This window comes from Pygocentrus nattereri, chromosome 15, assembly GCF_015220715.1.
Source record: "Pygocentrus nattereri isolate fPygNat1 chromosome 15, fPygNat1.pri, whole genome shotgun sequence".
NCBI lineage: Eukaryota > Metazoa > Chordata > Actinopteri > Characiformes > Serrasalmidae > Pygocentrus > Pygocentrus nattereri.
The window spans coordinates 33,090,187-33,103,703 of record NC_051225.1 but is presented as its reverse complement, the minus strand read 5'-3'; the positions used below and the strand labels follow the sequence as shown (position 1 = coordinate 33,103,703).

At 38.4% G+C, this 13,517-nt stretch overlaps 1 protein-coding gene across 2 annotated transcripts in view; it reads left to right on the top strand.

The window, feature by feature from the left end:
* The window catches only part of strn (striatin, calmodulin binding protein), a 64,157-nt gene that overhangs the window by 25,629 nt on the left and 25,011 nt on the right, over positions 1 to 13,517 (top strand). For both annotated transcript variants that reach the window (XM_017702438.2, XM_017702439.2), the window contains exons 2-4: positions 8,212 to 8,315; positions 11,645 to 11,718; positions 12,733 to 12,814. In XM_017702438.2, coding sequence (XP_017557927.1) covers positions 8,212 to 8,315; positions 11,645 to 11,718; positions 12,733 to 12,814 — 260 coding nt within the window. The remainder of the gene's footprint in view (positions 1 to 8,211; positions 8,316 to 11,644; positions 11,719 to 12,732; positions 12,815 to 13,517) is intronic.

Genomic DNA, 13,517 nt, shown 5'->3' with positions numbered 1-13,517 from the left:
AGCCAGGCTAGCGTGCAGTATCATCCTCTGTGACCCTCAGCCTAGCAATTTTATTTTTATACTTGTCGTGGTTGAAATCTGCCCCTGCGAAATGGGACAAACCTTAAATAAAAAAGAACATTACTTCATGAACAGGCTACTAGCATTGCCCTGTAAGCAACCCTGGCAGTCTGCAGTGATAGCAGAGGAGGGCGAAGTTCACCAACCTCACTGCTGGGCTTTAGTTACATTAAGGGAATCATATGCCTTCAAAGAGGGGGGGTTGCGATAATTATTTATCACCAGCAAGCTTTTTCAGAAATTTATCTAGCTACCAAAACATCAGCATACTACTAGCAATTTTTTGTGCTTGTTATGAAGAAAAGGACCATAATACCTTGAAATTACATTAAACTAAGATAAAACAACGGTTATTGTATTTTTAAAACTAAGAAATTACTTATAATTGTGTGTTTCTTTGGTTGTTTGTGCAGCCATCTAGCCAGTTTTTCTTTTATTTTTATAACACTCTGTTTGGAGTTTGCCTCTGGAAAAACCTCCGTTTGGAGGAGCATGTAGCCCCAACACTTTGCCCTACCCCTCTTTCTTAACCTAAATTAGGACACCCTACTCCTGTAAAACGGAGGGATAAGGGCTAAGTAGTAGGGGCGAGGGTGAAATGGGACTGGGTTGTAATCCTTCCAAGTTCCCTACCTGCTCTCAAGATTATATCATAATGGATTTTTCTGTTGGCCTATTAATCATGAGGCAATTTTTTGAATTTTTTGAATTTTTTGAAAATTTGAATGAGTTTTCAAATTAGGATGTGTGATTAATATCGACATTTGACCTGAACTTCAAGCTGTTATTTGACTTATTTATGTACTCCAGAAATGTGGACTCTTCACTCATATGTCTTTATTTCATTCATTTCACTGCATTTGTGACATAATTGTTGTATTTCTCTGTAATGCTAATCCAGGTAGATGTTGAATGTCCTTGAATATGTAGGAAGTGAGCATTATACTTTTGCTGTGCTTTTAAGATAGCTTTGCTCACACACCCACCTCTTTTTATAGATCTTGGAGGCCTCGAAATGAGAAATGAGTGAATATTCATCAATTGGGTTACCCAGTTTCCCCTGCATATAGGCCACACTGCCTCCATACTGGAGGTTCCCTTTCAAACGCCTCCTGATTTCTAGACTTTCCTGTGTCTGTTAATTTACCCTTGAAACTCAGTTTGTTCAGAAAAGTGGTACTTTTACTTATTCAATTCAATTCAACTTTGTCATTATGCAATACAGGGTAGTACAGTATAACGAAACACCATCAGGCTACTTTTCTGGTGCAGTAATAAAAGATGCATAGTAAACCGTGCAAAGACAAGACAAAATTTGCATAGTCAGTAGGTACAAGTGTCAAACGTAGACAAAATGTGCATAGGCAAGGGTTATAGCAGGTGTATTGGACGTATAGACCGTTAGTGAATAGTCAGATATTCAAGTGTATAAAAAGCATAGTATGACTATATTGGTAATAGGATTACTATACTAGTCTTTGAGTTAACTTTAATGGCCAGCTGGGTGTCAGACAGAGAGGAAAGGTCAGTGTCCTATCATTTTGCCCATATGCTACTTACCATCACTACCAAGAGATCTCAGCGGTTGCCTTGGCAACCCTGCAAATGAAACATAAGGAGTGTGGCACCCCGGTGCAGGCCAGCGTTATAAAGGTCCAAGTTCAGAGGCCTTGTTTTGTCCTCTAAAGTAAAATACATTATCTTAAAGATGAGAAAGCTGGAGCGATACAGCAGTTATAGTATAGTAATACACACCCAGCCATTGTTTAGTGTCTCTAGCATTACTCTCTAGTATCTCTAGTTACTCATTAGCACCTAGGCAAGTTGAAATTACTGACTGATAGGAGTTTTGTTGCCAGTATAAATAATTTTTTTTCTATATTTGTTATTCTAACCATAATACTATTCTGTGTTTAGCGTTCCTACTTCAGCTTAAATTGCTCTCTTATAGTTAAACTATAAAACTAGGGGTAACCGACATAGAGTTGCCTAGCTGCACAACTTTGCATGCACAGTAGCAGGTGTCTAGTCATTTTCTTTGGGAGTATGCGATTTGTAGTGATTTAGCAACGTGGTGGGAGGACGATGAGTGACAAATAGATTTTGAGTGACAAATAGATGACAAATAGATGAGTGAAAAAGGTTTTCTCAACTTTATGCAAATTAATGACATGGTAAAGCAACAGTCTAAATCATTGGCTCAAAAAATGGATGATTGTAACGTCTTTACACTCAGATTTGGCGATTTTTGTTTGCCTTTTTTATCCAAAGCTTACACTGTGTGGGCTTAATGAACAGAGGAAATGCTTCCATTTCCTGTACTTTTTATTAGCCAAGCCTGCAATATAAACAACCTTATTTGCTCCTGAATGGGCCAAACTGGCATAATTTTAAATCAGTTGCTCCAATTCTCTGCTCTCTGAATTTGTAAACTTGTGCCAGAGTGTTTATTTTCTAAACAAAATGCTGACTTATTTGTATTAAATATTCTTTTTCATGTTTTCTTGTCAGAAGCTGGACAGTGTAAACAGTGTAAAACGGTGTAAAAAAAAAAGTAACGAGGCATCCGAACGTCCCTTCAAGGGACACATTTGCCTTTTTTTTTCGTTAATGTGAACATACAGCAAAGTTTAGCCTTATAGTCAGGAGATCACAGGACGAAATCCTTGCAATTCTGTAGCCAAAAAAGTCTAATCATCTGATATTCATAAAAAAGTGGAACATTTTTTTATAGGCCTAATTAAAAACTTGCTGGCCATTTGTGCTAATACATGTGCAGATAGTTACTCTTGAAGGGGCATTTGCATTACTCTAAAACTATGTTCTATATATGTAAGATCAGAGGTTTGGTTAGCTGTTCCATCTGTAAGTGCTTTGACAAGACTTTTAATGTTATGTTCATCTACTGTTGTAAGTCTGTTAAATACACTGTTTTCAAAAGTATTCACTCATCCATCCAAATCATTGAATTCTGGTGTTCCAATCACTTCCATGGCCACAGGTGTATAGCACCTAGGCCTGCAGACTGCTACTATAAACATTTGTGAAAGAATGGGTCATTCTCAGGAGCTCAGTGAATTCCAGCATGATACGGTCATAGGATGCCACCTGTGCAACAAGTCCAGTCGTGAAATTTCCTCGCTACAAAATTTTCCACAGCTAGCGGCTGCTGAGGCACGTCATCAACTTCATGCAGAGTCAATTGCTACAGACCTCCAAACTTCATGTGACCTTAAGAATAGCTCAAGAACAGCATAGAGAGCTTCATGGAATGGGTTTTCATGGCTGAGCAGCTGCATCCAAGCCTTGCATCACCAAGCTCAATGCAAAGCATTGAATGCAGTGGTGTAACGCGCCGCCACTGGACTCGGCGGATACGTGTTCTCTGGAGTGACGAATCGTGCTTCTCCATCTGGTAATCCAATGGACGAGTCTGGGCTTGGCGGTTGCCAGGAGAACAGTACTTGTCTGACTGCATTGTGCCAAGTGTAAAGTTTGGTGGAGGGGGGTTATGGTGTGGGGTTGTTTCTCAGTAGTTGGGCTCAGCCCCTTAGTTACAGTCAAAGGAACTCTTAATGCTTCAGCAGACCAAGAGATTTTGGACAATTTCATGCTCCCAACTTTGTGGGAACAGTTTGGGGATGGTCCCTTCCTGTTCCAACATGACTGCACACCAGTGCACGAAGCAAGGTCCATAAAGACATGGATGAGTGAGTTTAGTGTGGAAGAACTTGACTGGCCTGCACAGAATGCCGACCTCAACCCAATACAACACCTTTGGGATGCATTAGAGCGGAGACTGTGAGCCAGGCCTTCACGTCCAACATCAGTGTCTGACCTCACAAATATGCTTTTGGAAGAAATGTCAAAAATTCCCAGAAACACACTCCTAAACTTTGCGGAAAGCCTTCCTAGAAGAGTTGAAGCTGTTCTAGCTGCAAAGGGTGGACCGACATCATATTAAACCCTATGGATTAAGAATGGGATGTCACACAATTTCATATGCATGTGAAGGCAAACAAGCAAATACTTTTGAAAATGTAGTGTATATTCATGTTTACAGTCTGCAACATGTTTGATTTAGCTATGGTATTGTTAGGTTAAATTAGTAAGTGAGCCTTCTTTATTTGAATTTGTTTTAAAATGGTCTTGGTATGTGCCACAGCAAGGTGGTAAATATCAGTTGTTGTTGTTATTGTACCAGAAATTCCACATAGATGCATCCCCAAAATTGTTACTGTACCACCTTGTCTGCAACCATTTCACAGCTCTTCCAGTCTTCAGTGGCTCGGAAAGAAGTCCCTCTGAAATGCCCAGTGGTGCAGTGTGAATAAATGACTGAATTGTTCGTGTGCTTGTTGTAGCTCCCCAGCCCTTTTATTCCTCCATTCAATGGAACTTTATCAGCTTTTACAGTTTAACCGGCTTATAATGGAGCTGTCTGTGATTAAAAATACATTATCCAATTTCTGCCTCCCCCCTCCCTTTTTTTATTCAGTGCTTACAGTTTAGCTTGATTTCATCCTCTTAAGTGCCGGCTCTGCTAATTACTCTGTATTATCTGATATCAAAAAAGCAGCTTTCATGCCTTGTGTTACTACCTTGTAGCTGAAATTAAATATGTCTACAGGCTTGTGTTGTTGGGCTACTGAAAAAATGGAGTTGCTGTTATAAGGCCACTTGCAACATATGAAAAACTCACTTGACTTAATAATGTGACACATTACGTTATTTTGAACAGAGTATGATTTTTGCACCCACTGTACTATTGCGGGACTGTAATTGGTCAGGAGGCTTGCAGCACACAGTTAAAAACGTTAGGATTGATTAATGAGCTCTCTATACTTTCTGCAAAATCGCTATTGCAGTGGTTAATAAAAGCTCCTCCCAACCTCGCAAGAGAACAAGATGCGGAAAGAAAACAACAGAGAACGAGAGACCTTGTAATGTTCCCAGCTCTGTCTAATATGTCTCTTCTAATTGCAGAAGCTTGAGCCAAGGCACTGATAGATTGCTGCTCTTAATGCCGAGCTGATGATTCATATCATTCAGGGGCTTTAGGGTCCTGTTTAGAATATGAGTCATGTCCAATTACGCTGGGGTCACTGATGCTGTGGGTGACTGCTGATTACATGTGGTCTTTCCAGCTCCATTAGGGCTGAAGGCAGAGTGACGCGTGTTCAGATTGACATTGATAGGGTGATAAGGTTGAGCTGCACACTTTTGTTATGTGATATTCCTATTTTTATTTATTTATTTTTGACATTTTATTTACTAATGAAGAATTAAATGGATATGTGCTCACCAGCCGTTATATTTGTGGGTTGGGCCCCATATGTTCCCATTTCTGTAGGCTTTTTGTTCTTGGTTAACAGGAGTGCTTAGTTGATCAAAGATGCTTTTAGTGTTGTGATACCCTGTTGAACACATCCTAAACTCTAGCTTATACCTTTATTTACCCTTTATATACCCTCAATATAGACTATAATTTCTTGTTGTGGCACGCAAAAGTTAAGGAAATTTTGCAGTTACTTGAATACTTTTAAAGTGTCTGTTTTGCATGTTATAATTTTAAAGATTTCAAATTTAAAATCATGCTGAACTATGTTGTTTAGACTTTTTATGACTAAATGACCTTTTTTAGTAGTTTACTTAATCTGCATATATTGTTGGACGGCTGCACCATCTGAGATTCTTAGATACTGGGGGGGCATAAATGAATTTTACCCTGAAAATGTATGAAAATGTAGCACATTTTGTATGAAAATGTATGAAAATGTAGCACATTCATAAGCCAAAAAAAACTAAGACCTAAGTATTATTGTTTTCATTATTATGTGAAGCTATGTCATTACTTTGCGATGCTGAGTCATTATTCTGAAACTTTGTCATTATTTAATGTGAAGTCATTATTTTGAGAAACTTTCTTGTAATTTATTATTAGATATATTAATATTTGTTTATATTGTCATCTAAAAAAGTATCATTATTTTGAGTCTATTTATAAAGCATCTCAGAATAGTGACTGTCTCATAATAATAAGAGTATTTCAAAAATAATGGCTTACTATCTCAAAGTAATGACCACTAAATAATGAAAGAATTATAATTAGGTGCTCGATTCTTGGTAGTGGCAACAGGCCATGGTGTTCACATGAAGGAGGTATTGTCGAATAGTGTAATACGTCATCTAATTATTAAATTATTTTATGGGATAATATTGGACTTTGACATGAAAAAATGCACGTCCTGTCATTGACCCACATATGTTTGTGTCCATCTGCACATGCAGGCCCACTACTGCCTTTACATATACATGTACATATACACGTATAGCAGACTGTAGTAATGTCATTTTGATCTCTCCTTGTCTCTCTCACTTTTACCCTCTACAGTAGCAAGAAAATACATATTAAACATGTGCACACCTGCACTGATTGTTATGGATAACTGGATAGGCCGTCTGAGACTGACTGGTTTTACATAATTTACCTTCATAAATGAGAGGATTCTTTGTGTTCTCGTTTCACCTTGTCTTCCTTTTACTTAGAAATGTGTGTGAGAGAGTGTTTACATGTTTGTGTGTGGATGTATTGGTGTGCTAAATCTGATTAATCTCGCTCAGTGTCATCACTGTTGGGCCTGAGGCTGTAATTCAGGCTGTCACTGAGGCAGCCACAGATGGGCCATTTGTCCAAGATGTGGACGTGGCGCAGAAGCCCCCACTAAAACACAATACACCAATGAGCAGCTGGATGGAAAACATGGAAATTGGCATTTGTCTCCGTCAGTTTAACTATCTGAGAAAGGAGTATTTAGAAACACTGTAGAATGTATCTTAGGCTGGCAGCTTTAACCTTCAGCCGTATTTGTCTTGAAAAACACTCTGTCCTCCATGTTTGCAGAGGTGGAGCTTCATCGTCTTCACCTGGGGTCCTGTTCACATGCATCTCCACAGGAGCCAGTTCTGCTGCTGCTGTACACTGGAACTAGATCAGCACTGAGAATGTTCTACCTTGTGAATAGGAGATCATTAAAGGGGAATTCCACCATGTTTTCAAAATTTCAGCACAGTTCAATGGTCAGCTTGCAAAGTCATTCATAGTGGTTTGGTGTGACATGCTCTATTGTAGAGAAACTTACAGAGTCAGAATTGTTCACAGTGGTGGTATTAGGACCTGGACGCCCAAAGAGTATAATGTCCATTAAAAGCTCGCTCACGGAAGTTTAATACTTGAAATGTTATAAATACATATTTTGATGCCTGAAACATTGTTTTACAGTTCTTTGAGAAGTTTGTTGCCTGTATAATCACTTTACCATTGCATATAAAATCTCAGATGGCATATGTAGGTTCACTGATCAGTTTGGATAGCGAATAAAGTAGGGATGCGCGATGACTTTGGAGTCAATCGGAGGATAAGTGCTTAAAAGAAATTCTTTACTTTGGGAATGAAGTGTGTTGATATTGTGTTGTTTGTTTTGCCGGTTCAGAATGGGCATTTAGCTGCCACTTGAATCCCATGGTGAGAAATAACTGAAGCTAAAGTTGGCTTCCAGTTCAGCTTAAAAGATTTCTTGCCACTTTTAAAGTATTTTTGCCCATCCTTAATGCACTTGACTGAAAACCTCACTATTTCAGTCAACTTTGCTGATTTAACTATTTTTTTTTTTGTAGTTTATCAATTTTTTTAGGAATGTCATGAACTATGTTGAATCGAACTATAGAATCATTTCCTGTTGTCATGCATTTTATAGCATGAAATCTAACTGTATTCAATTCACAGCATTTATCATCTTCTCACCAGCACATGAAAAAAAAAATTTACGTGCATGTCAATACACCCCAAGCTCCTGTTATGATCATAAAGAAAATCTCTACGAGACCTTTTCGCCGTTCAGAATGAATCTCACTGGTTGCATTTTGTAGAAATTTTGAATAATCAGTAGAATTCTTTTTAAAGATTCCCTTTAATTTCTCAGCCAGAAAACTAAGCTGAACTAGAATGAACGTGAAGAGTTAGGGGGCATTCCAGTTGGACTCTTTTGATGTAAAATTATCCAACTTATGAAAAAATACTTATTTGTTTAATGCCCCCAGGTCTTATGCACATGATAACTGTGTATGTGTGTATGTCTGTTCATTTTCCAGGCTCAGATTGCCTTCCTGCAGGGTGAGAGGAAAGGCCAGGAGAACCTGAAGAAGGATCTGGTGAGGAGGATCAAGATGCTGGAGTACGCTCTGAAGCAGGAAAGGTCTGATCCCATCTGAACCCATGACCACACATCTTGTCTTGGACACACACAATGATTTAAATGCCCATATTAAGGAAAAACAAATTTTCCTTAGTATTAGTATTTATTTCCTTAGTAGAATAGTTATAAATGTAGGTAGTTTCAAAACTAAGCAGTCCAATTTTGAATTCAGTTTTTGTGATGTCACCAGAAACAAACACATTTACATATTCACCAATTCAACCTAAAATTTAGCTCTGCCAATTCGTCCTAAAAAGTGTTTGTGTTGAAGTCACAGTAACAAAACAGACTGTTTTCCCAACTTGTAATTGCACAGTCATATAAATATGAGTTATGACTGGTTTTGTTACAGAAAGAAAAATATAGGATATGGGCTCTTTAAATCCTTCTTGGCAGTGGATTTTAGTCTAAAAATGACTGAAGTGTACTGCAGTTAGTTTAAGATGAATATAAATGTAGCAAAGCAGAAGCTTGTAGGTGTTTTCTGCTTTTTTTTTTCTAGGCCTTATAGTTACACTCCAGCTCTTTCATGTTCCCCTCTTGCTCTCTCCGCCTCCCTCGCTCTTTTCTCTCTGTCTCATTCTCATTCTATTTCAGCAGAGGACGAGTCATTCTTTGTCGGGTCAGGCCAAAATTATAACCAGTCATTCAAACAGGGAAAAGCCTGGACCACAGAAACCCATTTACTGCAACAGAGTCTGCAGTGGAAATGGAAATAGCCTATTTAGAAGTAGTCTGTATAGCACTGTGGCCTCAGGCCTGCACTTGTGCCTCTCTAAATTGCTTACTTTCTCCTTTCTCTAAAATGTTTATATGCTTCTAAAGCCCCTTTGCTAGCACTAGATTTCCATCTGTTCAGTTTAAGCGCTCATGGAATGGTGTAGTGCTGTACAGTATATTTGTACTGTATTTTTGGGATTCTCTAACTGGAGGCAACTTCATGTTAGGCAGTGCTCACATGTCTTAGTGGGAAAATTCATGAATGTATTCGAAGCTGTGCCAGAATGTAATTACACTCTCATAACTAGTTTGATCAGATAACAAGTTGTCTTTATCACAACCAAAAAGCTGGACTTTGACAAGTCTTGGACTAAAATGTATGTAAATTAAATTAAAATGACTATTTGCAAACTCAAATAACACAACAAATTTTCATGACTTAAATTTCTGACCACAAAAATGTCTCTTTTTACCATGGTAGCCCACAAACCCATGGTTACCATGCCCCCTAAAGTCTTTATTAGACCTCTCATAAAGATACTGATGCAGTATCAGTTGGTTGGGCGCACTGCTGAAAAATCTGGAGCCAAACATGTGTTCCTAGAACGCAAGATAGCAACTGATTTGTTAAAAAACAAAAATGCTTGTTACTATTTACTGTGTTTGTATTTATTTGAATTATTTCTAATGATATATAGTGATTTTACAAGTGTTTGCACACTTATGGTGATATTACTAAGAATAAATGTATTTAAAGAATGTGCTCAGGTGCAAAGACTTTTGCATAATACTGTATATATAAACTGTATAAATTTGACATACATTTTTTTAATATTTAGAATTTTAGAATTATTTTGTATTATGGAAAACTACGGAGCCCCGCCCTTGACATCTTGTATTTAAAAATGATGTGCAGGTACGTTGTTTTAACACATGGTAACAAGATGCAAATGCATGGCCACAACTTCGTAAGGTGTGGGAATGAGATCATGCTTTATTAAGCTGGTCAAGACGTAATTATCTCATTCCCGCACCATATTAGTTGTGGTCATGCTTGAATTATTTCATCCCCACGCCTTACTAAGTTGTGGCCATGAAGTAGGATCTCATATTTTATATGGAATGTTACCAGCAGGGCTCTGTAGAAAACCAACTTTTCCTTGCTGGTTTTAAATGGTAGTGTTTTATTCCAAAAAGATTTTCAAATGTGGTGCAATACAGAGCAGCCAATCAGATCAGAGCATATTTACATAGATCTTACAGTCTTAAGGCACAATAACAAAAAATAGCCTGTTTAATTTCATTGTAGTATTCCCTTTGCAGGTTGGCAGTAGATAGACAGCAAACTGGATGGAACATTGAATTTTCCCAACTTTAGCCAACGACTACGGTGGTGGAATAAACCAAGTGTTGATATTTACCATTTTTTTTCTTTCTTTATTATTTTTTGGGTGTGGAGCGGAGACACAGATACTGAATGCTCACATTTGAAGTCCTTGCACACTTATTCACGTACATTTGCATGCTGCAATGCCTCACCGTCACCAGTTCTGCAACATAGCTTAGTGAAAGGAACCATGACTGTTTTTTTTGTTGTATATAAAACTACATAACTGTTATAAGTGGCCCTCCAGGAAAGAATAAAATACCAGAAAAATGTAAGATATGAGGCCTTTAACTTATTGATAGAAAATACAAGGGAGACGTTTACTGCTTTATTATGCAGTAGTTTATATGTAGAAGAATTGACATTGTGTGGGTGGGAAACTAAAATACAGTGTAGGAGTGGAACATAAATTAATTATGCATGATAGAACTTGAAATACAATAAATGTTTTTCTAAAAACAAAACAAAAAAATAGTTCATCTTCCCAGGAGACAGAAAAACTGAATAATCATGCTTACGTGTTTGCTATACAGTTTAACTCTGTATGGCTTGTGTCGACGTAGGCCTGAGTTTGTGGTGTGGAGCTGCTGCCAGTGCTGATGCTGCAGTCCTGCCTCCAGGTGCTCACATCTGCTTTCAGCAGCAGCTTGTAGTGAATTCAAGTCAAGGTCATCCTGTAACAGGACAATATGGAGAATTATATATAGCACAGTCTGTTGGATGAAGATAAAAGCCAGTGATGTGACTAGAGCACTTCTATAGCTTTTTTTGTTTAAAGCTGGTGATTAGGAGAAGGGGATTACATTTTCTTAAGTCATTGTGTCGTCGTGTCGTGATTGCATTCTGCGGAACTGCGCCGGAGACGATGCTCAGTGTTAGTCATCCCATTGACGATCAGCTGTCATGATTTAATGACGCATTTTAATAACATATAAGACCCTTCGCTGCATTCACGGCTGTTCAAGCATTGTTTCACGCTATTTACTGTGATGGGCTGGGATTGCTTATCTGATGAATGCGGCTTTCTTTTTAACCGAGTTACACTCTGAATTCCTTGCTGTGCTGAGGTACCACAGACGTCTTACTTTGTGAGCAATTTATAGATTCAATCAGCCGTAGATTCAGCGCGACTCCAGAACACAAAGTAGGCGTTCAGCTGTAACCATGGAAACAGAACCACTAATGCAGTTTGTTTTTTCTTTTTTTTTTCCCTTTCCTTCAGGGCAAAATACCACAAGCTGAAGTATGGGACTGAACTCCAGCAGGGAGATATGAAAGCACCGAGCTATGACTCAGGTAGGCCTTCCCCACACCACACAAGCCTTCAGGGTCAATACTTGATACTAAATGTTACGGATGTGGAGAGCAGCACCAGCGAAGTGTGGTCACAGTAAAATGCTTTTTTTCCCCTTCAGTTTCATAATGACCTCTCTATGTGGGGTTTAAAAGGAATGCTTTCTTAAAAGAGGGTCTGGCTTCTGCTGTAGAAAGTTTAAATGTTGCCATTGTTATGATATGCTAGAGCTGTTTTTATGCTTGAAACTTTGATCAGAATCTGAATGTAGTTCAACAACATTCTGTTCACCCTAAACTGACCTGATGCACTCCATGAAGTTCAGCGTCCAACTTACCAACTGTAACTCAACAAAATCCTATAGCCTCACAGAATTCTGTCAGTTATCCTGACAAAATTCTATCCCAGTCTGACCATCCCCAAGGGAAGACTGAATAAAACTCCACATTCATAATAAAAAAATCCTGTAAAATATGCTTGTAGTGAAAATAATCAAAACAAAATTCTAATTACGGTACTATCTTTATTTCATCCTTAATTTTCATCTCACCACTGTATTCTGAGAATATGGCTGAAATATGCGATTGAGAAGGAAGGCACTTCTATATTTAGCGAAACAGAAGAAAATGTTGTACTCATTAAGTTATCTGCTTATCATTTTACTGCCCATTCTGTGGCAGTACCTTGCTGGACCTCACTGCCAACAACTCTAGCTTGTGAAATAAACATAATAAAAATCACTTAGGGCATAAAAGTAGGAAGGAACAAAGGTTAAAGCGGGGGGGGGGGGGGGGGGGGGGGTGTAAAGCTGTATTAAATACCATCTCTCTTGTTCTGGCATTGTCAGAAACGTGACTGTGAAATTTGAATGAGAGCCTGAAAACATTTGAGAAATGAAGCCCAAACCCAACACAAACTGCCTGTTCACACTGGACTCAAATATTTCAAACTATATCTTTAGCTTGTGTACTTTCGTGAGTGATGCTGATAAACTTTGCCTTTCTTCCACCCTCCAGATGACGGGAATGAGAATGAGGCTCTTCCAGAACCCCCCAACAGCCAGCTCAGCTGGAAGCAGGGAAGACAGCTACTGAGGCAGTGAGTGACATGCACACAAATAAAGAGGATGTTATACCACCCTCACACTCAGGCTGTGGCTGGCCTCTACTCCCTCATTAATCTTGTGCAGTATCAGGGTGATCTGCTTCTAAATTGCAGTAAAATTCACAAACCAATAAATTCAACCAGTGCTCATCATCAGCCTGCCATCAGTATTCAGTCACATCAGCATAAACAAACCAATATAGGTTGCATATGAGGCTGAAGTGGGTTCCTTGTTCATGATTGTAGACATGAGCACAGCGTTATGGAAGTGGAAGGGTGGAGGAAAATGTGCAAGACTTGATACGGGTAAACATTTAATTCTTGATCAATTTAATAATCTGCAGTGTTGTGCTGCTGTTTGTGTTTTCCCAGAAAGTTGAGAGAGTCTGTTAAGTTTTTTTTGGCTCAGTGATCATTGCTAACGTTAGCTAATGTTCCTTTGTCCATTGTTTTGTAACAAGTAGGGAAGCACTGTTTCAGCTTTTTCTCTTCACATACTGAAACCAATACCTGAAAATCAGTTAAATCCGGACATCAGCTGATATGGTGCCAAGCTGATATATCTGCTTTTTTTAAAATCTGTATACTTCAGATAATGTGCTGTTACAGTTACAAAGTTAGTTCTGAAATATTTTTTAAATGTATTTCTAATTAGAGATTTTTAAAATGAGATACACTGGATAATTATTTCATATTT